Genomic DNA, 26,078 nt, shown 5'->3' with positions numbered 1-26,078 from the left:
TCATTACATCACTGTGTTGATGTGATTAGGCCTAATTTCTGAGCAAGTCATACAGTTTGAAAGTACTGTGAGAAGAATCTGTTATTTTCAGTTCTTTGCTCACCCAACTTGTATTCAATTGAAGGATCGGATTCCCAAGAAAACTAATAGTAATCTGAAGCAACATCCGCTTCTATAGACATGTGATCTTAAGTTGAAGAGCATATGCTTTGAGGGTCATGTTTGCTCTTTTGCTTCTTATATTGTTTCCGATCTTATTAGTAAAAAGAAAGATTTCTTGATTCTTTTCTGGTTGAACTTCTCATTTGTTGCCCAGATTTCATGGCATTTGCCTTTCACAACTACTGAGCTATTTTGGTTATGACATCACTTGCCATAAATGATGAAATATTAGTGATTAACTCAAGTCACTACTAGGAAAGTTGTTTGCAGCTCTCCTGCATTGTACAAAACAAAAGCCCTGCAGTTGTGGCCCTGTGTCTTCTGCATCTGTCAGCTTGTACTTATTAAAAACATGTCCAGTTTCTTCATCAAATTTGTTCAGAGCATTGTAGCATGAACAGCTTTGAATAATGTATATACATTGTTTATCTGCAATCAAATTATGGCCACCATTAATTTAAAAGAATCAAAAATCTTTTCTAAAGCTGCAGTAATAGGAAGATGTATCAAGTATGTGCAGTTGATTCCAATTTGCCATCAGAAATGTCTTCTGTTAAGAAATGTATAAAAACCACAGTTATTAAAGATAGAAAACCCTTACATGACATTTTTTCCAAAACCATTGAACAAACATTACTGAAAGCATATTGGTGTGAAGACCTTTCACATTTTTAGAGAAGCAAATCTATTTTCAAATATGGCCACTGTTACTTAAAAGAGAAGAAACCTTTCAACTACAGCTCAGAAACAACAAATAGTATTTTGACCAAATTTGACAGAAAACATCCTTCGCATCATGATTTGCTGTGAAACTTGGTTCATATTATGGTCATAAGAAGATCTGGATATTGACAAGTCATTGTACTCCGTTTTGAATGGAGGCAAGTACCTTTTTTTTTTAAATTGTCTACTCTCCATCAGGGATGTTCTATTTGAATATACATGATAACAATGGAAGACACTTTTAAAAAAATGTTACAGAGTTCATAAGAAAATGCTAAAATCATTCAAGTTATATCTGTGCAACTCCTTCAAAGTAAATGTTCCTTACCCAAGTTCCAAGTATATTGTACTGTAACAGTGCCCATGGGCTAAAATTGATTTATGGGTACATTGATATGAGCTTATTGCTCACCATTTCTCTAATTTACCATCAGAATCTTGCTGTGATGCAGTAATTTGCGCCTGATCAACATGGTTGCTGACAGTTGCCTTCTGTCATTACATCACTGTGTTGATGTGATTAGGCCTAATTTCTGAGCATGTCATACAGTTTGAAAGTACTGGACTTGGAGAAGAATCTATTGTTTTCAGTTGTTTGATCTTTGCTCAACATGCTATAGGTAGTCCTACCTCACCCCACCCGACCCTTATCCAATTTTAAGATTAGATTGCCAGGAAAACCAGTAGGAATCTGAAGCCATTTTTTAAAAAAAAAAAAAAACTCTCCTGAATGCAAGACCAAGTGATCTTAAGCTGTGTCCATTGTCTGTCCATCTGTTTGCACATACAATCATCTCAATGTCTTGTAGCTACCAATATAAAATGGATGGTCATATCAGCATGGGATTTACACTAACAGTTTTTATAATGTAAACTTGGTCCCAAATGAAAATGATGACTATCTGACATCAATATGTTCATACCAGCCATGCTATTCTAAATAAACCCATAAGTCCTATCAGCATGTGATTCTCAGTGGTGGACATTTATGGTGTATTAGTCTTGAATAAAAAGTTTGCCGATCTGACATTCAAACTGTTTCAGCGGTCATTAAAAACCTTGCTGATATATCTAGATGGAGAGTCGTATCATTGGTTTTCGGTAGTAATGAAAGTGGTAGTGATCTGTTGTCCAGAATGACCACCATGGCAGCCATCTTGAAAATCTTTTCTCTACTTACTTAGAGATGGGTAGTCATATCGGCATGGAGATTTCACCTAAAAGACTTCTTGTGAATTCAAGTTGGTCCTAAATACAAATTGGTGCTATTCTGATGTCTAGCATTGCTGCCACAGTGCCCATCTTAAAAATAAATTTGTCTCAACTTGTATAGGATAAACATTATTGCCATGGGGTTTTTTATCAGGAGACTTCTTACAGTGTTTAATTGGTCCTGACTGAAAATGGTGCTGGGAAATTACATCTTGAAAATCCTCTCCCTGCTATTCCTCATATGGAAAGTCGTATCAAAATATGATTATTTGGGGAAATTTCTTATGTTGTCTAGATGTTTCTAAATGAAAATAATGCAAATCTGAAAGAATTGATGATCATACTGTTTTTACCAGCTGACTTGTGGTATCTACTTGATCCCAAATGAAAAAATTGTTCCCCACAGACATCCCGTATGAGGTTTTCACCAAAACGTCTTCTAATTGTGTCCATTTTGAAAACATTGTAGCTCAAGAATCATGGAGGTGGTATCAACACTTGGCACTTTAAAAGAATAAATGTTTTTCTTGGATTCCAGGATATTTTTTTTTCGGATAGTAGAGTATCAGTCCCTTAATGATCTCTTGTTTACTGCAAGCTTGTGGCATGTAGTAAGGGTAGGATGTAGGAGAGATGTGGATATTCATACATGAGCAAATTGCTTCCTGTTTCTCCAGTTTGCCTTTAAATTTTGCTGTGATGCTGTAATTTGCGCCTGATCAACATGGATGATAGCTTCCTTCTGTGAATATTTCACCATGTTGATATGATTAGGCCTAATTTCTGAGCAAATTCCAATGTGAAACTAAATAGTCTTAAAGTTTGCTTACTACAAGGATGCAATTTTTCCCCATTTTACAGTAATTTTCAGATACACGCCCCCGTTCGAATATACAGATTAAACTACCAAGAAAACTAATAGTAAACAAAAAAAACCGAAAATTATTTTTAGCTCATTTGGCAATGTGATCATATGGACTGACCCTACATCTGTAAACTATTGCTATTCTATACTTCTCAAAACGATCAACCAGATTAGGTGGAGATCACATTGGCTTAAAAGGATGGAAATTTTGTACATGTGGCTGCTACAAATGACATCTTGAAAACCGCTGATTAGAATTTGACTAAACTTGATAGAAAGCATTGAGAACTGAAGAACTTTCAAGTATGTATGACTGATACCAAGCCATCATCAGATACGGCCCTGCACTAAAACTAGAAAAACCCTTAAAGTACTTCATTTAGAAAAACATTGAGGTGGCGCTCTACAGTTTCGTATTTTGCATAGGGTTATAATTTTAAAGAAAAAGAATTTCCCTGGCTTTCCTCACTGGTTATACTGGCTATTTAAAAAAGACCTTGTATATCTTGGGTATAATTCAAAGAATCTTTAATTCCCTTTTTTGGTGCATGATTGATGGGTGTAACATGGGTTATAGAGTATACAGCTTGGCCATTTTCACTTCATGGACTTCAGAGGTAATTGTATAAAAAAAAGAGCCTATAACTTTATATATATTTGGTAATTCATTCATTGCACTTTCAGAAGCTGGCATTGTCTAGCCTGGCAAAATTCATTTTCCTTATTTTAATAGCTGCTATGGATAGTGTACTTTAGACTAATTCAATTTCCAAAAGTACAATATCCAAAGAAATATCAGCCACATTACATTAATGTTGCATAGAGGTATGCCAACATTCTCTCCATTGTGCATGTTTCAAATGCAAACAAGTTCACCTTACATATGTCACTCTCATAAAAGTACATAATAACTGTGTTCCACTGGCAGATTGGCATCATTGGTATATTAAGTAAAAAACGCTCAATGATTTTCTCATAAACCACAGAACAGAATTGGATTATCTTGGCATAAATTGGGATCTTTGCTTTATGCATTGTTCATGTGTTTTATTGATGTACAAGAGACAAGACTTGCCAACTCTACTGAAAAAAATCGGGAGAATCCCATTTTTTAAAATCTATCACCTGATTTTTCAACTTCTCGAGAGAAACAAATCTTTTTTATATAAAAAAACAATATTTTCTGTTTCTGGTTTTTCTGTATCTTGTATGCTTTTTGGTACTTTATCATATCTGGCTTGATTTCTGGTTTTCATCCACCAATACAAAGAGATTGTCTCACATTGTGGTTCTATTTATCCAACCCTATCTGCAAATCTCGTCATAATAGGTAAGTTTCTCAGCAAGAAGCGAAAAAAAGAAGAAAGGAAGTAACTGATTACTTTTCACCAGCCAAGAATAAGAAATGGGATCAAAAATATAGGAGTGATTGGGAGAAGCAGTGTTTGCTTTCATTCGTCCATCGACTCACGGGGTCTATCCATGCATTTTGCCACTGATGATCAGCTCTTTCCACATTCAGTTCTGTGTCAGAATTGTAGATTTGGTAAGCTGAAACTCTCTATGCAGATCATCAGTTTTGATTCCTTCCATTCAGTTGGAGAAAAAGGCCAGGTCCTTAAACGATTGTTTAGACACATCTGCAACACTTGCATGAATAAGTAAGTCATCCTTTAGTGGGTTGCTGTCAGAAAAACGAGGGTGGATCTGGCCAACTGTTGTTTCCAACCCTTGGAAGAGTAATGCTATCAATACTTGAAATACTGTACAGCAACAACAATGCTGAGAGAACATTCTCTGTGGTCAGAAAAAAAGTGCCAGCCTGTCAGCATCAACACTGGAAGCTATTCTTGTTGGCAAATTTGACACCTAAGGACAGATAGATGATACGCTTTTGCAGAAATGCAAATTTGCAACATACAATGGACTGAAATGACGAAAGTAAATATCTTTATCATTATATGTACATCTTATTCTTCTTCTCTTTTATTTGTTATTTGCAAGTGTTCATATGCATCATTGTGCTGTTAAAAAATGTGAAGTAGTTTATTTGTTTGCATGATAATTTTGTCAACGGGCCAATTGCTTGTCTTTTGGCGCTTAAAACAATTCTTAACTATATTAGGTAATGATTAATCTGCCATTTTAGTTGCTGATGAACCCAAGCCATTTTCATGGGCTGCTCTTGCCAGTAAGAACACAATGAATGCATCAAGTCATTCGAGTGGAATTACAAGTCAAGGCACACAGCCCGTCAGCAAGACACCACCACAAGGCTTCGGTAATGGCAGACAGGAGCCTCTGAAGACAGAGACAAATCCTGCCGCTCCTCAACCACAGAGAAATTCCAGGTAATCTTTTTTAGTGATTTAAATAATGTAAGGTTGTAGTTCATTCTGTTCAGTTATGCAGAGACCCATGAAAAGGCAAAAAAATTAAAGTTGGTGTTATGATAGCCACTAGTTAACTGCCATTCCTTTTTTAAGAGGCAAGTTCTAAAACAAACAGACAAAAAAAACCCACCGTCTAATAAGCATGGGACAGCTGTACATAACATTTTCTTCTTCTTTAGACCACCTAGGGGCCGTGAACGAGACCGCCAGAGTGTAACTCGAGATTCAGATATTGACTCTGATGGACAAGGTGGACGTAGGGGTTCAAGATATCCAGACAGTCATCAGCTTTTTGTTGGAAATTTGCCGCATAATATAACAGAAAAAGAATTGAAAACCTTTTTTGAAAGTAAGATATTGTGTAGTTAAAAATATGTTTAATGTATATGTCTTTTTTGTACGGTGATCCAGTGAAAATTCTTCCCATTGATTAATGGAATTTTTTTTATTGGTAATCAATAGGTTTGGCCAAGTTGCTCTAAAAAAAAATATGTGAATCGGGGAAGATCATCCACCAGTGATCTGCACATTTTATGTATGTATGTATGGGAAAGATGAGCCATCTGTAAAACAAGCAAAATGAGGCAAAACTATCTCAGAACTGTTTGCAAGTTTGAGCTTTGATGCTTGGCAGCAAGGGAGAAACATTTTATACTGTTTATATACTATGAACATTATATTTAGAGCCCTTCTCCATGTGTTTGACATCCAAAAATGTCCTACATCTGGGCAGATACAAAGGGGGTTTCTCTGTCTTGACAATTTCAACAAGATTTTTCAGCTGATTTTGAACGAGAGCTCTCCGGTGTCTAATTAATGCAAAGATCAACAGAAATGATGCTCGTATCACCTTAAAACCCTTTAGTGAACTACTGCGAACAGCAAATTCTGCAAGTTAATACAGGATTCCACAGGTTAATGGATATTGTAGACAGATTGAGTGGATTGGTTTTATTTAAAGTCACTGTGCTTGTGATCTATGCTGTTGTGAATATGATAATGACTGCTCAGTCTCAGTTAACTTTTGTTTGAAAGTGTATTCATTGATTCAAAGAAAATGTGTTTTCTTTCATTCATTCAGATATGAACTTTACCATTTTATTTAGGCTCGTATATCTAGAGAATTTGTTCTAAATCTTACACATCACAGACATTTTTTCTTCTGTGGAACCATGAAACACTTTTCAAGTCTCAAAATTCTGCCAACACTGTCTGGTAGGTTAAATATAAAGAAGAGAAGCAGTTGGGGCAAAATGGTGTACAAAAGCAGATATATTTCTGTTCTCAAATAATGTGATGTCTTTCAACATAATAATCATTTTAAAAAATATCAGCTCCTTGGTATGTTTCAGACATGAATTAATTGATCTTTTTAAATTATTTAATTTTCCCAAACTTTGCATATATTTCATTCTTACAAGCTGAAAAATGCATGGATTACATATGTTTTCCTTGCAGTCACATACATAGTCTGAATAGAAAGGTGTAAAGATGTATAATTCTTGTATGAGAAGTTTGATTTCTAGATACTGAGATCTTTTATTAGCTTATTTGATCCAAATTTTGCAGATGCCATCCTCACATAAGGGTCTTAAAAGTTTTGTAAGCGATGCCATTTTGCCTCGAGTTAAAGCAACTAGTACTAACCATTTGAAAACCATTTGAACAACTTGTACTAAAAAAAACCAACAGAATTTGACAGAAAGCATCCTTGTACAAATTGCTTTAAAGTTTTTTTTTAAAAATATAAATAATATCAGTCTGCCATCAAGTATGGCCACCATTACTAACAACTGATACTTTTTAAAACATCTTCTCAAAAACCACCCAGGTACAAAGGAATTTAAGATGTAGAAAAAATACTGCTCCACCATCAAATCTGTCAGTTTAAAAAAAAAATAGTATGAAAAACCTTTAAAAGACCTCGGCTGTGCCATCAGCTATTGATAATGATCCAGGAGATACTTTCAACATTTATATTCATAACAGGTACAGACAACACCTTAGCAAAAAAAATAATAGTGGAAGCATTCTGTTGAAAAACTGTATAGACTTGCTTGTAATCAAGTCTAACTGCAAAGAACAAAAGATCCAGATCTGCTGGAACAGTATGCAATGGCAGATTTGGGTTTGTCTTGTAGGCGAGTATTCAGTATTTCTTGGTCATTTGTGCTGTGTTTTGGCTGTGAAGCAGGTATTCGATTCCCGAGTGACCGCACTTTCACATTATGCATCTGGATTAACATGAAGGGATTAAAGAATATAAATGGTAAAGTATGTAAAAGGTGTATAAATAAATGATAAAAATAGCACATGTAACATCCTTGAAACATGGAACAACAGTTAAAAAAGGAAATATATCCCACCAAGGGTGCAGTGACACAGTTTATAAGGATGTTTTCAAAACTTACAGTTTAGGAAAAATAACATAAAATTTTGCCTTTTTTAAATCTTGATGGTCCCATGTATTGAACAAAAAATGTTGTAAATGACAAGACTTGACTATGTCATTCTTCCAAACAACTTGATGTGAATTTGTGTGTGCGTGTGTTTGTCTCTACTGGGGCAAGTCTTTATCTTGTATATTTTTCCTATCGTTTAAAATGGCATGGTATAGCCAGCAGTGTGGTGATTTGTAATTGAACCCTGTATCTGCATACAAAAGGTGCCAATGCAAGATTTAATGTAGCTGAAATTACTCAAAAGAATATGCACATCATTCCAAGGCACATGCTTTAATACCAAATTGCCTTCTAGATGTATGCTGATATTTGATATCGGGACAACTTTGGCCTCTTTAATTATTACCTGTCACACTTTCTATTTTGAAGATGCATTTTTCAAAGTGAGTTTTGTTTGTGTTTTGTCTGTTATACCGTATCCATGTAATTTCGTATAGTTCTCATAAATATTGTTCCATTTCAGAATATGGCAATGTAATGGAACTTAGAATTAATACAAAGAGCAGTGGTGGTAAACTTCCTGTAAGTAAATTCCTTTCTAATGTTTCCATCTTAAAAATTCTCTATTCTTTGTAAGTCTGATCTTAAAAAAATCTCTCTCCCTCTTTATTTTTAAAGGGGAGGCTCAGAAACCCCATTTTATGTAGAGTTGTTGCCTTTGGCAGTTACTTTGATATCCAGCATGGAATAATACTTTCACTGAAGAATATTCAACATGTTCTGATGCAATTTGATTTGGACATCTTCTTGTGGACTTGCATGTGTACATTCCTATAATGGATTTTGTATCTATACATTCAGGACTGTTATGACCCTTGACAAGCAGCTTCATCAGTACTCGGGCGTTAATTGTAATCAGCAATGCTCAAAGAACCAATGATCATATTCTCATGCATTTTGGACATTGTGTCGTCTATACACCTCCCTCAATAACTCGCGCACAACAGGGTCCACAAACATAGACTACACTATAAGCGAGGGCACGAGTTAATAGAGGGACCTCCAAAAATTGAAAAAATCTGCCTATGCATCGAGTAAACAAGGGGGGGGGGCTGGGCTGTTTAATGACTGAATTTTTTTTACAAACACATCTATAATAATTGACAATAACGTGCTTCTTCTAATGATGTACATTATTCTCTGTAAATAAAATTCAGTTCAGACATTTCCAAAATATAAAAGGTCGTTCCAACTTGATTCAACAACCATCACGTATATGTCAAAACGTGTAATGCATAACTGCTTTCCGTTTTGTTGATCATTCTGGTCCCGGAGTGGAGTTAAATATCAATACTAGCATGTTGGGAGTCCAAGTAGTCAGCAACTAGACCAGTTGACATACTACCAAGCAAGATTCCTTTTTAATAAAAACTATTTACATTTGTTTCATGAGACAATCGCCTACATTGAAACTCAGTTTTGTACTGTTCAATTAGTACAATATTAATGTCATGAGTTCATTGAAAGTAAAACTTCTTATAAGCTTTGAGGATATCTCTAAGTGCCAGTTCAAAAATTCTTTGAAAATCGCATGCACACAATGGTCTGTATCTGTAAAAATGAGCTCTTTATTTTATGAAGTATTCATTTTACTTGGCTGACTTGCTGTCTTTGATCACAGTTATGAAAGAGTCAGTTATCTTAAGGTAGTTTATGTTATATACACAATAACATGTACAAGTGTTCGTTTGATCAACTGAAGTGAGTTCACCCCACATACAACAGGGGCCGCTAGATTTTAAGTATGTAGGATTTGCATGCCTTTTTAACTTTTTTTATATTCCACCTCCTTTATTTGATTCACAAGACATAATTAAACGTGATAATACAAAGGAGGCTAACTTTAAATTCAGTGTAGCAATGCAACAAATACTTTTACAAATCAGTTACCAAAGCACGGTTGGTACTTAGATTCTAAGAGAAATGCTTGCGGACGTAGCTGTTAGGGTAGATTTACATATTTTATGTTTAAATACACATTGCATTTATGATGATTTTGCATAAGTGGAACTTAAAGATAGAATTAAAACACAAATTTCACTTAATAAAAATTATTTAATTGGCATTTAACTAATGTATGGCCGTGTGGTTAGAGCAGCCGCCTCAGATGCGGGAGGTCGTGGGTTCGATCCCTGGCCGAGTCATACCAAAGACTTACAAAATTGGTGCTAACAGCTGCCTCGTTTGGCGCTCAGCATCAACAGGTTAGTGTTAGGACTAGTTGGCCTGGTGTCAGAATAATGTGACTGGGTGGGACATCATGCTACATGTCTGCGGCATGATGCCCCAGTGCTAGACATCACTATAAACTGTCACACTGCAGACATCATAGTGATATGACTGAAAAATTGTTAAAGCTATGTTAAAAATCCAAATCACACACTATTAATGTACTGCCTGATCTAGGCGTAAGTGACATTTCATTGAACAAAATACCTTGAATATCTTTAATTACGGTGTACTAAAAATACATGGTACAGAGGGAAGCCAGTATTTTGAAAATATATTTGCCTGGGTAATTTGATTTCACCAAGGTAACATTAAAATGATTAGAAAATTCTAAATTGGACCTGTGGGTAAGTACCCACATTAAAAGTGCCTTCCATGGGTCCCAGGTACGTTTTACTGTAACAACCTTTACATTCTCTAGCAACGCATACAAAGTTTTACAAAATGACACATCTACAAATTGTTATTGGAAGTTTATGCAGATTTCCAGAATTTAATTAAAAATACAGTAATCCATGAAAATAGCAAGTTGTTTAGTTTGTAGTGTTCACATTGCTATTTTCTTTTGCAGAATTTTGGATTTGTTGTTTTTGATAGCCCAGACCCAGTACAACAGATTCTTAATATGAAAGTAAGTAATATGCATTTCTGATTTACATCAGTACATCTTGTACAGTCACATTTCATGTATTTATCTCCCATTTAATTTCAATCAAATAGTTGCATTTAAATTGATGTTTGTAATTTTGACTGTTGTCAGTTAATGCAAAGGGACAATAGTGCCCATACATGCATGGAACTTTTTAAAACATGGCACCAACTATTAATTTTGGGTCCTGTACATTCCAACCCTAAAGTAAGGTAGAAAGCTTGAATGGTGAGATCCTTTTATGTTTGAGTTAATTGTATCTCTTATTTGTCTCTGTTCTTTATCTCCTAAATTGCCCAGGAAATGGTTGTACGGTCAAGTTCCTCATTAATAAGAGACTTGAAACATTTTTCATAGGTTTATATTTTTGAATTGCATTCAAATGGTAGCAAGAAGACAGTGGAATCAATGTGTAAACAATAACTAATGGAGAAGTGAGCAGTGCTTAAGAAGAGGAAAAATAATGTAAAGGAAATGAAAGTTTTTCAATCTTCCAATGTTGAAACACTAATTGTTGAAAAGTTTCATTGCATCTTGCAAAACGTGGTATTGTTGGGTGTTGACATGTAGCACATGGGGCTTAGAAATGTAATGTTCATTGTTTCTAAATATTTTTGGTTTCCCCATCCCCCCTTCCCAACATTTAAAAACAAATGGCATAGGAGTTTGAATTTTTTTTAACCTGTGTCTTTTTGTATGGAGTGGGTGTATTTGTCCTGCCTTCCATCCTTCTGCTTGTTCTATTTCATTTCCTCGCATTAACTCCTTCGGCACAATATATTCTTTACCATTATTGGATTCATAACCAATTTGTTGTGATGAGACCTTGATGCACTTAGGTTGTAAGCCTTCTACATAATTTCTTTTAGACCCTGATTAATAGACCCACTCAATTTCTTGCATAATAAATGCTTTCAATATTAATGTCAAGATTGATCAGGACTTTGTTTGAAGTTTGGTAGTTGGTTTTTGCCTTTTGATTTACGTTTTAGCCACTGATTGTCTGCCCCACCCACGTTAGTTTCCACATAGAAACTTTATTTATTGCTATTATTATTATTATTATTACTATTGGGTTTCTACCAAATCAGGAATGCAACTTTATTTTCACAAGACCCTGACCGAGTTTTGTGTCAGCATTCTGCATCATTTGACTGTCAAATACTTACATGTTTGTTTCCACACAGGAAACTGTCTTAATTGTTATTGAATTTCAACCTATGAGCTGATTATAACACTTGACATGCATTTTTTGTTTTTCTTTCAGCCGATAAAATATAATGGTGAACACAGATTAAATGTAGAAGAAAAGAAGCCCAGAGTTGGTGATGGTCGTCTTGGACTTGGCCGTGGCCCACCACCTCGTTCAGGAAGTGCTGGTGGTGGTGGAGGTGGATTTAGCCGTGGTGGAGGTCGTGGGGGTGGGGGAGGCACCAGAACTGGTGGGCCACCAGCTGGAGTCCGGGGAGAAAATCGAGGTGGGCCTAACCGTGGAGGAATGACTGGGCCGAGACGCTGACAAGGGACATTTGGTGCTTAGTGGATGAAAATATGCAATTCTGAACAGACAACTATAGGAAATAACAGCATACATGACTTTTGATACCACCATTTCTTGTGTTGCTTCATCCAGTCAATGCAGATGATTTAATTACTACTCTGTATTTATGAAGATCTTTCTAATTTTCATGTTTTTTAAACTGAATAGATCCAGAACCTCTTGACAGAATTTGTGAGTTTTTCAACATCTTTTCTCCAGCCAGATTTAAAGAACAACCACAGGAAAGGACTAGGGGTTTCTTTGACTGTGACATGAACATCGTTGAATAAACTGGTTTTGTATTTTGCAAGAGAATGGATCTACAAAAGAATGCATGGATTGTAAGCATATGATCATCATTCCTGGATGAAGATCTAACTGCACCAATATGGCCAATTCCTTTATGTAAATAGTGAAACAAAAAATTCTGTTAATTGAGATTTCTGCAAAGAACAGGTCTTTTTTGGTTTGCATTGGATGATTATATATAATATCTATCCTCTGCAGATATACTTGGCATCTGTTTAAGATGATAAAGGTGTATTACAGAATTGCCTATTTTCTACATTTATATTCAGTGTCATCACAAGGGGTGGATAAAACCATCTTCAGTATTTGTGAATCGCACAAGTCCTGGATAACTGTTAATTTGTCTTTCAGCAATGTAATTCACGGGAAACATTTATTTAACTTCAAATCATACTATTTGACCAGGTAGTAGGCATTTTAATATAAAAGAAATGATTATTCACAAGACCATAAGCTTACAGAAAGTTAAATGCTACAGTTGAAACTTCCTGGAATGTTGGAAATTTGTTTGCTCTATATCATTTTACTGATAAGCTGTAAAGGGTGCTTTTCTCCAGTTATTATGGTAATGAGGATGATTATTATTAAGATAAAATTAATGTTTGAAATTTATTTGTTTTGCCTATTATATCATGCCGTTTGCAGTTGCATTACCCTTGTATTAATAAAAGATTTATTGATACACCCAAAACATGTGTTACTAAAGGCTGAAAACACCCAGTGTGATGATGGCCTGTATTTAATTATATTTTGTTTGGGGGGGGGGGGTATTTTAAAAAAATGATGTAAAGTTCCATCAGGATCATCATTCACACCGCATGAACATTATTATTTAAATCATAGATCATTCTAATCCACTATAATCCTTCTGCAACATTTTGTATTTATTGATAACATCAATAATTGATCTGGTGTCACACGACGTTTTTTCAAAAAATATTTGCTACATCAATTTTTCGGCTGTTTTGTTCATTTGTGCCATTTAGGCTCGTGCAGATCCCTGTACAAATTACCTAACATTTAACTTGTATTGGAATGGTTGGCTGATTTAGTTATGTTAAATCTAATTTAGAGAGGAGGGAGACCACTAAAGCTGGTAAAATGTTATCCAACTGACTATTGTTACAGCTGATTTAATTCAACTTACTTGAAAAGGATATTATATTAGTAGCGAACATGTAATATATTTGCATTTCTTTCAACTTCTGGTCATTATTGTATTCATTTTTCTGCATATGGAGCTGGCATGTTGCATTTTAAATAACTGAAATAACATGAAAGGTTAAGGAATTAATTAAAATAAAAAGATGAATACAGAGCTCCAGACAAGAACTGAAAAAGGGGGAACAGATTTTATGAATGCCGCAAACACAAATTGTTTGCTCCAAGACCAAGTCCTAATCATGATCATTATGAGTCAGGAGCCATTGGGGCTAAATTCTTGAATTCGTTATATGCAATTTGAACATGTTCACAAATTCCCAGATACGTTCATAAAATATGCTGCTTGTCTGGAGCTGTAAGTTGAATGTATGTATTGATAATTTCATATAAATAGGGAAAAAAAGAAAATTACTTTGAGAAATTACCATTATGACTAAAACTTATAAAGTCTTGGATATTGTGCAGTAAATAATGTACAAAGCTATAAAATATTTAAGTACTCTAACGATTTGCCACATTGCGTTCTCATTTCGTCTAAAAATAGATAATATACGTGTCTCTACATTCCCATAATCAGTTACAAGTATCCATCACAAATTCTTTTACTATTTGTGGAGTCCTCTCCAAACCTCTTATAACTGTATAAAATAATGTGCTGCTTTGAATGAAAGACCTGTGATAATGTCTTGAAATTTAGAAAGATAATTTTATCTTTTGCGCAGTGTAACTAATACTTCTGAATCCTGTTTCCAGTTAAAGCAGAGATGGTATATATTTGCCTTTATAAGTGTAAATTTATACTTAATTGATTTTGAAGTATTAGTTTTTCATGAATAAAAACAAAATAAACATGTAGTTGTAGAATTATTTTCAAGAATAAATTGAAAAAGTGAGTGCACGAGTGCGTTTGCATGGTTACAATACTCTTGTCTCTCTGCATATTCTCTTGAAAGATGTTGATAACACAACACCATAATTTGGTACCCTTTCAAGATTGGGGGTGGGGAATGAGAGGAAATCATGAGACGCAAGGTGCTAAATGATAAAAGTGAACTTCTGAAGAGCACAGTGATACTTGTATGACCAATATTGTCCCAAACTGTTCATGTAAAGTTTATATAATATATATTTGTATCATAGCAAATCATTTCGTTTAGAGTTGATCAAGTCTTGTATTTATTAGCATCATTTATAAATAAGTATTACTGCATTTTGCAAACAAATGGCAGTTTTTTTGTGTGTTGTAGCAGAGAGATAGTAATTTACAAACTTGTTTATGCCTTTGATACTTGAACAGTTCCTTTATATGCACTCCATAAGCGGAGTGGATCATGTTATGACATTCACCCATCTGTCTTTTCCCGAATTCCTTTCTGCACATGTCAAATCCTCCAGCATCAACCATTGCCAAACTTTGTAAACAGCTTGCATTTGGGTTAAGGAAGAAATGTAATGCTTTGGTTAGTCAAAAGGATAATAGTTGGGGTGATTGCTTGAAAAATGGATTCTACTTTTTAAAAAAATTAGTTTCTTGTGTACATTCATAAATGGCTTGCATTTGGGTGGAATTAAGCCTGTCGAGTTATGGGTCTCTGAGGTCACTGAAAGAATAAAAATGGTTTGTGATGGCTAACTTTGGTTCTGAACTATGTACTGCAGTTGAAGTGTGGAAGAGGCCTGTTGATTTGGTTGCTCAGAGGTCAGTGGTCATGTACATTAGATAAATAGCTTGAACTTGTGCTAATTTATAAAATCTGTTAAGTGCTGGTCAATAATCTCCAGAGTCTGTTGTATCCTATTGGTGCTAATGGAGCTTAGTATTAAATTCAGGTGTGGGCATATAATGTACTGTTAATCTTGGTCAGCTTTAGCAACAGTAAGGTTTGTTCCTTTCATTTAATGATCTCATTTACGATATGATTTCATTTAGTAATTATAAATGTTATGCATTGAGACCTTATATTTACCCAAGTTGTAAAAGTCCCAGAGCATAACATTTCTGGAATGTTTTTTGTTCACAATGTGTACGTGTATCAATTTACAAACAGGCACCTAAAAGCAGACAAAAAAACAAGAACAAGTAGCATATATTGAACATCTACAGTGTTTGGTATAAAAGCCATCTGCCTATTACACATGGACACGTTTCTTTTGTGAGATCTGTATGTTTTTCCATTGAACATGGTTGTGAACAGACTTAAGAATGAAACAGGGTTTAAATGAAATAAAAATGGCAGCTAGTCTATTTATGCTTAGCTGGGGAATAGATTTACACAATGTCATTCATTGTAGAGGTGAAAATATACAACATTGTAAATTCATACACATAGGTGTGATGTTTTGCCACAATACTAAGAATGTAGAATTTTTGAATTTTCATGCAGAAATGAAAAAGAACTATTGTGGATTTTGTTTGTTCATCTGGGAATTTGTAATTTTAACATATTCAATGTCCCAAAGTATGAAAAAAGACCTGTAAGCAAAGTTGAAAGGACATGATGCATCCTTTATTTTTATATTGAGTTGGCCATAATGCTAAGTGAATTTTTATGGTGCAGCCCTTCATCCGGGCTGTATTCTTGAAAGCTACAAAATCCGTTTGAATGATTCGTTGGACATGCTATACCAATATTTTTCATGTGGCTCTTGTTTAAATGGTGTGGTTTCCATAGCAGCCAAAACGAAAATAGTTTACACTTGTCGAGAATGGCACTTGAATATGATCAAACGTAGAAATGTTTCCTATTACATGCTCTTTCCAATGTCATGGATGGCTCCCTAATAACTGTGTAGCTTGCCTTGAACATTAATAGGAAGACCCATTTTTAACTTTTTTCTCTTGAAAGCTGAGTTAAATTTGATTGGACTTAATGGAACTATTTCTTATGCTTAAACGACATCTTTGAAGTGACCCCTATATCAGTTATATTAAAAACCTGTTTTCGATTTCTCCAGAACAACTAGTTCCAGTTCAGTTAATCTTGAGTGAATTTGTTAGAACACACTATGTCAAAAGTCATGCCCAGCACAATGAAATGACTTTTGTAGCAAACATGCAGAAAACCTATTTTCAGCTTCTTTAGAATGCTGAAAAAATTTTGATCAAACTTGGTAGTTTGAATGCAGTTAACTTGAGTGCTCAAAAATAAAATTTTGTTCCGGAAAAGTGCTTGAATTTCCTACAGAATATCTGTATGAAGCATGAAAACATTGCCCTGACCAGTCTTTCCGTTCAAGATGCCTGCTTTATTATTTCATATGCCTTCATGTCCATTGGGAGTATGTAAAGCTCACATGGGCCTTTTGCTAAATGCCTCCCATAAGGTTAAAAACATGAACACAGTGTCCATCCAGTCTTCTGTCACCAGTTTTGTTTCTCTACAGTGATTCAAGTTGTCCAGCATCTACATTTACCAGACTTTGTGGATGGCTTGTACTTGAGGTTATGAAGGAACCTATCACTTTTGGTATCAGAAAGTTAATTGTTAAGCTATGTCTGGAGAAAATGGTTTCTGCTCAAAAATTTCAGTTCTCTACCTTCAACAACAATTGTGGATGATTTCCACCCTGGATGGGAAAGAAGCAAAAGGTCATGGTCATTGTGACTCAAAGAAACATTTGTTTGCAGAATAACTTTAGTTCCAGTGCAGGTTCCTTGACCAAACTTGGTGGATGGCTTGTGCTAAGAGTAGTAAATCAAATGAGATTTAAGGCTCTGAAGATGAGAGGAAGTCCAGTTTAATAATGGCATATGCATACCATGTTCAGTATAAAGCCACATTGCCTTGACCAAAAGTAGGTCTTCAAGACTCTTGTTTCATAAATTGACAGCTTAAATCACTTGTACTTCAGACCCAGCAAATTTGTATGAAGGCCTGTAGAAAATAGAGCACTTAAGTTTAAAGCGATTTTAGGTCATTACTTTTAAGTTCCTGTATGTTCTCATGGCATTTATTTTCCTTTTGTAAACTTTGCATGTTTTATAGGTAATTATGCAAGAAGTTTTTATTCCTAGTGTTATTTGAATAAGTCAGATGAGCTAAATAAGTAAATCATGGTACTTTGAGAACACCTCCAAAATTCAGCCTGGCATTTGTTGTCACATGTAGAAACTTGAACCATCAGTCTTTGCAGACCCTCAGCAGGTTCAGGAATGTAGAATAGGTCCAGTGTGCAGCCATGGTGGCTTAGTGCTTAGCATACTATAATTAGAACCAAGAGAGTACAGGTTTGAATCCTTCCATTACTGGTAGATATTTTGGGTCAGCTAATTGCGTCTTTAGGCCTAGCACTTCATTTACCTTGGCACCAAAAGTCCTTGTATTCCTCTGTTTTAAATTAGTAGTATATTGTACATAATTACATATTGTGACAATCAAAAGAATAGCAAAAACATCAGGATCATAAAAGTTGTCCAAATAAATGTTGTCATGACTTGTGATTGGATTAGGTAAAGATATCACAAAATGTCAGGCACTACTTAGAAGCATTAATATTAACAGTTTTTATGGTTGTACTTTTGATAAGCAGACAAGACCTCTATAAGCATTTATATGGAAATTAGATGTTCAATCTTTGTGAGCATTGGGGGTGGGGGGCTCCACATGTCAGTAGCAGTTTTGGGATGACCTGTTATCTTGCATCCAAATCCATCCATCTGTTTGCATTACTACTACTGTCTCAAGAACATTAGATGAATTGAACCCTTTGCTGTAAAACAGGATAAGTTTTGATTTGAATTCATGAAAATTCTTATTTGGACAACAAGGTGCAAGTCACTTAAAATCACATTACTGTACAATTTACCTTTGAGTGCTCAGTATATTTTATGTAAAAGTGTTGATCAATTTATGTCCAAGTTGGTGTTGTCTGTATATGTACACGTACACACGCTTGAAAGAGCCTTCATTTTTATACTAATGGTATAATACAGTTTATAAAATGTTGAATGTAAAAAATGTGATATTCTCTTTAACTATATTTCCTCCTTTTTAATTTGTGGTCATAGACCAGAAGTTGTGTAATGGCTTGTGCTCATTCATTCATTTATTATCATACATTTGTTATGATTGCTTCTCTAAAAATCACTTGGAGGATTTCCATGAAACTTAACACGTTTTTTGCAATCGTGTTGGTTCTGAATGAAAATTGGATGTGATATAGCCACCATCTTGAAAATCTTGTTCTCAGTTCTAAATGAATGAAAGAAGTGTCTGATCGTTTGGCCACCACGTTAACCATTTGAAAATCTTGTTTTTGCTACTTCTTCTGAAATGAGATGGTTCTATAAACGTGGAATTTTCACTGAAAGGCTTTGTATGATGTCGGTCTTAAATGAAAATGGTGCTGATCGCTGGTGGCATTTTGACTATCTTTGATATCACTATTACAGGGATGGTGATATCAACACTGGAGTTTTCACTGTAACACATTGCTGTATATTTTGGTACTGAATGAAAAAAATGACAATGTGACATCCCAAAATTCAGCCCACAACACCACTTTCCCTAAATGGATGACCACTGAAATATTTCAAAAAAGAAAGAAAGAAAAAAGATTTTGCATTAAATACAGTATAGTTCCTCTGCTAAAATGCTGATTTAAATGTGAAAATGGCAGTCTTGATGGACATGAGAAAATCTTTATGTGGCTTCTTGATTAGTTTTCACTTTGTGATTATTGCAACACATAACCTTTGTGCTAAACAAAGAAATATGGCATCTTAGTGAAAATCAAGTTATTTGACTGATGTCATTGGCACTGATTTTAACAAAATCATCTTGCAACATTGAACTGATGCAGATGAGAATGAACATGTCCTCACTTTTGTAAAGGAAGTTTGAAAATCCAGACATATTTGACTTTGGAATCCAGTAAAAACTTGCTGCTTGCATTTGTGCACTTGACTGAGCTTTTGAACACAGTGACTTGTAGATATACAAGTGAAATTAGACCAGACTTAATATTTAGTTGCATTCCAATAACAAGGTGATGGTTAAAATTAACATTCATTTTAAGAGCAATTTAGCCTCAACTCCGTTTTTATATTTTTCAAGCTATACTTGCTTTTAAGCATGTTAGAACAAAGAAGTATAAATGATTTTTATCAAACCCAATGTGTGGGATATTTTTTTTTGAATCTAATTAATAATACCACTTAAAATTTTTATTTTCTTTAGAGAATGTCAGTTTAACCAAACTTGACATGTGGGTCCATCTAGATATTATCTGAGAAGTTTAATATTGGATTCTAAATCAAAGACCATGACAGGAACTTGTGTGTTGCACATAAGGTATCTTTGAATATGTCCAGTTGATCATTCAAGAAGTTATTTTGGTCTCCAGCTTTGGTATTTTGGAGTGACTCAAGGCTATCTTGGGTGATTTCAAAACCTGGTAAATAAAAAGAAATAATGAATAGAGAGAAACATGCTCATCTAAAATTCCTGGACACACCCCACCCCACCCCAGTGGTGTCCATCTTTCAGATGGCTCTGTTTTGGTTTACTTGATTTTCTGGTTTTCATCTGTTTAAAACAAATGTGAACAAACATTCTCTTTTTGGAATTGTTTTGCCAGTTGTATAGTGTTCAGTGCCAAAGCAAAATATACACATTAATTAATTAATGAAAGCATACCAATTAAACAATTTCTTTCACAATATTGTTCATCCAGAAAGAGGTTGATTTTTATAGGTATCCAAGTCTTGTAAAGAGGATATGGAATTCCTATTCAGATTTAATTGATACAAAACTGTCTTCCGAATTACAACTTTAGTACAGTTCACGTCTGTAGTGTTATTTGTGGTTTCAGATGTTAAAGAATCTTTAATGTTGGTTTTTATATGTAAATTAACAATAGTAAATGATGATACATTTGTCAATAAAGTAAAATTCGAGATTATTTGTAGTGTGTGCCCATTTCTGATTTCCAAAAGTATATGCAAATAATCATTCTTGGACTTGTGTTCAAAAGTGTGTTCTCAATTTGTTATGTCCCAGAAAAATACTTATGTTAATAATTCTCTGAATATTCTTTACAGAAGGGTGAAGTTTCATTTTTTAAAAAAAAAGCTCTACTGGTTGTAAACCTGAAGAATGTGTCACATGACCTGTTGTCTATAATCCAGTGTTTATCAGTCAGTTAGCTTGTTTGTTATCGCTACTCATTCTAAACTACTTGGATGATTGCCATGAAACTTAATGCAGGCATTTATTTTGCTGTCTAGTTGGTGCTGAATGAAGATGGTGTTGATTACACATCCAGTGCAGCTGTCAGAGCAGCCATCTTCAGAATTGTATTGACATAGATCTTAAACTGAATTGTCTTGTGATGTCCAGTTAATCTAAAATGAATTTGGTGTTGTTTTGATGTCATTTAGTATTAATTATTCCTTTGGATGAATTTGGCCAGTTTCATGCCAATCGTCCAGTTGGTTGAAGATGATGGCTAATATGACCAGCTCAGCAGTTATCTTAAAAATCTTTTTATTGCTACTCCTCCAGAATGGAAAGTTTTATCAGAATGGTGGTGTCACTGGAAAACTTGTGTGTCTGCTTTGTCGTAATAAAACTTGTGCTGCGCTGATGTACAGTATGGCTGCCACAGTGGCCATTTTTGCTACTCTCAGATGGAAAGTCTATTAACATCTTATTTCTATTAAAATATTATTTGTCCACTAGAATTTATTTGGTACTTGTTTCGGTATCATGCACAATAACGATCCAAAAGAAAAGAGGCCGCATTATAAGTGTGGATGTAACATACCGATGACATAACAAAAAAATTGTTGGGAATGCTATCCAGTGGTGGTGGGGTCGGGTGTAACAGTATTGTTATTGGTTGAATACTCGTTTTAAAATTGCATTGGAAATAATGTCTATAAGTTTTTTTTTTTTAATGAAGTTAATCGCTTACCTTTATTTTTAAGGTACATGTACTTAACGTTTGAAAGATTGTTGACAATTTCCTGGAGGTTTCAACAATCACTGTACACAAAAACATTGTATATTATGTCACTGCTTTTGTTGATTCCCGACAAGATTTATTTTCCCGGGTGGGGGGGGGGATTTATTTCATCAAACTATCAGCATTGAAATTTTATTCTTTAAAAATTATGGTTAGTAAAATGAATGTATTGTTACAGTAAATTAAAGTAAGAGTGAAACTTTGGATCCTTCAGGAAATTGCTAAGTGCTAATTTAGGAATTATAAATTCATGACAGATTCTCAATGATGCACCATATCTCTGAAAGAAAAGAATTTGTTGTCCATTTGACTTGGCTGCTTTACTATCTCCGATCACAATTGTGAATGAGTGGACCGGTTTAAGGTAGTTTAAATGTATTACTTTCACCATAATATTTGGTCAAATGAAAGAGTTGAACTGACTTGACTGACCATTAACTGTTGCAGGCAGGGTAGGATTTGTATCCCATTTAACTTTTTTATTCCACCCCCTTTGATTTGATTTGATAAAAAAAGATTTAATTAACAAGAAAACTCATAACATGTACGGTGACGCAAAACATGCATGCTTCAAAATGAGTGTAATCCAACAAATGCGCAAGATTGAGATAAAAACGGCCGTGGTGGTAGGTTGACATCTTTTGCTTTCAGATACAGGGGTAAAATGAATATATGATTGATTATACTGAAACTAAATTAAGAGTTATAAATTTTAATCGCGATTTTTTGTATATTCAACAAACGGCAGTCAATTTTATGGATATTTTCTAAGTTTGAAAAAAGGAATCCACGCCTGATCTTGTGTTACAGGTGGGTTCGTGAGTTATCAAGGGATTGGTGTACTAAATTAAAATATGCTGATCTGACCTCAATTGTTGCCCCCCACGTAAACCCTAGAAAGGATCTTGAAAATCTTTTTATTTCTACACGTCCTAGATGAAAATGGTATTAATCTTGTATCCAGAGTGCAAATTTTTAAATCTTCTCAAAGGTGATATCAACACACTGAATTTAACAAAAAAGAAATGGTCAGATTATAAATTCTTGGATTATTCTTTTTTTCGGATGGTAACAAACAAGTCCCTTTTGGGGACATTTGTTTCAATAATGTCACATCACGTCACTAACTTTGTTTGTTTGCAAACTTTAGGACTTAATGGGTTCATGCCAGTTTTGGTTTTTTGACTTCAAGAAGATTTGGATAGAGTTAAATTTTCATCAAACTTCTACCATAAGTGACCGCTCCGGTGGCCTAGTGGTTAGAGCGTCCGCCTCGGATGCGGGAGGTCGTGGGTTCGATCCCCGGCCGAGTCATACCAAAGACTTACAAAACGGTACTAACAGCTGCCTCGCTTGGCGCTCAGCATTAAGAGGTTAGTGTTAGGACTGGTCGGCCCGGTGTAAGGATAATGTGACTGGGTGGAACATCATGCTACATGTCTGCGGCATGATGCCTCAGTGCTAGACATCACTATAAACTGCCACATTGCAGACATCGTAGCGATATGACTGAAAAATTGTTAAAGCTACGTTAAAAATCCAAATCACAATCACAGTCACAATCTACCATAAGTATAGTTGGTCTTTAATTAGAAAGAGCTGCAACGTCCCGAGCTTAGTACGCCTGAATTGTCTTTGAAAAAGTACTTGTGTAAATACTAATATCAGACCAGCTCAGGTAGGCAACCATGGTGTGTCCATAAGAAGGGTGCTTTACTGCAGTTGCCACTGCATTGAAGAACCTACTTGCAATGCTGTGCAGTAAAACTCCAAACAAATACAAAACGAAAATGATGCGAATTAGATCTCTAGTTTTATGAGTGGTCTAACGCGCTCGCCGTTGCGGATCACTGCCATCTCACCTCTGTCTGCATGGGTTCAAGTCTCGGATTCAGCCAATGTGGGTATGTGAGAAAACTTGCCAGTATCTTCTCGTGGGTCGGTGGTTCTTTTAGGTGTTTTCCCGGGTTCTTCCTCCACTATTAATACTGGCCGCCATGTGATATCGTCTGCTGAAAAATGGCGTTAAACCGCACAACAGCAACGACAACAGCTTAATGAGAGAATTCTCTTTGATCTCCAGTACCACTGAAATTCCTGTTTTCAGATCCCATCACTCTACAATTTCATGTGAAATGACACGTACAGATTGAGAGGAAGGTGAACTGAAGCAATTTGTAATCCTCGTTTTTCCCAAAGAAGGAATCCTAGGGAATATGAACTGTAATGTGCATGCTGAAAGTGCAACATCATTTAAAGTGTGATTTGGATTTTTAATGTAGCTTTTTAAAAATTCAGTCATATCGCTACGATGTCTGCAGTGTCACAGCTTACGGTGATGTCTAACACTGGGGCATAATGTCGCATATTGTACCACCCAGTCAGATTATGTTGACACCAGGCCGACCAGTCCAGCACTAAATGCTGAGCGCTAAGGGAGGTACCTGCTGGTACCATTTTTTATACATCTTTTGGTTTGGACCCGCGACCTCCCGTATCCAAGACGAACGCTCTAACCACTAGGCCACCGGAGTGGTCTAAAATTGTAGTGCTTATGAGCTGCATAATACATGTAAGATATGCAATGTAACAACATTAACTACGCTTTATTACCAGTATTTATTGTTCTAATTTTCCTCACTATACAAATCAATCATATGGCTGGATGTGTATTAAAAAAACATGCAACTGTATGATGTTCCTACATTTATAAAGTAATTTTTTTTATTTTGTGGGCAATCGGGAATTATGCATCTAGAAAATTAAGTTTACATATCTTGGTGTAAGAAAGACGAAGTAAGAAGATGCAGGTTGTTTGAAAGCATGACCTGAGCAGCAAGTCAGTTCAGTTGACAAAAGTAACTTTGACAAGCAAACGAGTCGCGCAGAATGACAGGAGCACAAAGAGACTGTGAAAGTGAGATTAAGCAAATCTTGGAAATTTGTAATGCCTTGTTATATTTAGAGAATAGGCTTTAGATCAATTTCAGCTAGTTGAATTTACACACCAGTCAGAGGGAAGATTACACGAATACTCCCGAGATAGGATTTGGATGATTATTTTTTGAGCAGACATGTTCATCGCAGGTGGATCATTTTTTTATTACTTCTGAACACTAATGGTATGCTGTGTTTATACTTTCTGAAAGATTTAGTGGGAAGTAAATTCTGAAAACACTCTTTTAAAAATGAAAAGCACAAAAGAATCTCTGAAAGTTTTTTTTAAAATAATGTGGAACCCCATAGATGTACTTCAGATTTGTGGCCTCGATTAAGCAATTAGAATCTTTGATTCGTGTGCTCTGAGGAAACGTGAAGTCTGCTGAAGAAATTCATGCCCAAGTAAATATAGGTTGCTGTCGTTGGTAATTGAAATGGGGAAGCGCTTCTGAGCGTGGATGGCGAGAAGCTAGTAAAGTCTAGATCAGAAGCAAAGCATTGTTTAAAATGGAATCTTCATGTCCGAAAGTATTGAAAACGAGACACTCCTTGCAGTATGAAGTTGTATCTAGATGCCTGGGGATGCTTCCCAAATATAAGAGAATACGTGTCTTTTAATGGATGAGTACATATATACCAAAGAATGTATGCGATGATAATCAAGAGCTTAAGACAGTTTACCATCTTTAGAACAAACTTTTGCAGATCAGAAGTTTGGCCGGAATGCTTAGATATTCTCTTCTTGAGAAAATTGTGAAATAGCTATGCTTGGTTCATGGAAATGCAGATGTTAAACGAACAAATATATATTGATAGAAGACAAAGCACTCCTTCGTGAAGAGGCCATATTTGGACTAAGACTCTCCCAAGATGTCGTGATGCACAAGGAAAATATGATATTCGGAAATTACTTGGTACTTTTTGGAAACCACACAGTGGATACAAAAATCATGCTGAGGAATAAAAGTTAAGTTAGAACTGAAGAAACAAAAGCAAGTTCAGATAAAGCCGCCTAGAAGTAGTAAAGAAAAATAACGAAGAAAGAGAAAATTATCAGAGGAAGAAAAAAATGATTCAGAACTTGGAAAAAAGTTATGAAGCCTTTTAAGAAGCGCATCAGAAAGCTACCCAGTTGTTAGCAAAAGCCAATGGAAGACTGAATTCTGCTATCAAGAACAAGACATGTAAGGATATCGGTGAGTTGTGAAGGTGGCAAAATCAAACCTGCAGAGATAAAAAAGCATTAGAAAAGTACAAACAGCAAAGAACCGAAATCGATAACGAGAAAGGAGGAATGATGGATGACTGCAAGAATTCATTGTTCCATTGGTATTAGTACTCCCATTAAAAAGTTTATTTGTTCTTCAGATTGAAAGATATACGTGGGCCTAGTAAATAATACGTATATTTTCTTTTCGATTTTTTTTCTTTCTTCTTTCATTTCTTTACACCAAAGTAGTTA

At 35.2% G+C, this 26,078-nt stretch overlaps 1 protein-coding gene across 2 annotated transcripts in view; it reads left to right on the top strand.

Annotated features, from left to right (window-relative positions):
• The window catches only part of LOC149803647 (ras GTPase-activating protein-binding protein 2-like), a 41,593-nt gene extending 20,982 nt beyond the window's left edge, over nucleotides 1–20,611 (top strand). For both annotated transcript variants that reach the window (XM_089953391.1, XM_089953392.1), the window contains exons 8-12: nucleotides 5,112–5,313; nucleotides 5,535–5,704; nucleotides 8,281–8,339; nucleotides 10,618–10,677; nucleotides 11,963–20,611. In XM_089953391.1, the coding sequence (XP_089809517.1) occupies nucleotides 5,112–5,313; nucleotides 5,535–5,704; nucleotides 8,281–8,339; nucleotides 10,618–10,677; nucleotides 11,963–12,214 (743 nt within the window). In that variant the 3' untranslated portion in view covers nucleotides 12,215–20,611. The remainder of the gene's footprint in view (nucleotides 1–5,111; nucleotides 5,314–5,534; nucleotides 5,705–8,280; nucleotides 8,340–10,617; nucleotides 10,678–11,962) is intronic.
• The last annotated feature ends 5,467 nt before the right edge of the window (nucleotides 20,612–26,078 follow it).

This window comes from Sinohyriopsis cumingii, chromosome 3 (genome assembly GCF_028554795.1).
Source record: "Sinohyriopsis cumingii isolate HCF-2022 chromosome 3, ASM2855479v2, whole genome shotgun sequence".
NCBI classification, from domain to species: domain Eukaryota; kingdom Metazoa; phylum Mollusca; class Bivalvia; order Unionida; family Unionidae; genus Sinohyriopsis; species Sinohyriopsis cumingii.
Note: the sequence above shows the minus strand (reverse complement) of the source record. Positions and strands in the feature narration are given on the sequence as shown.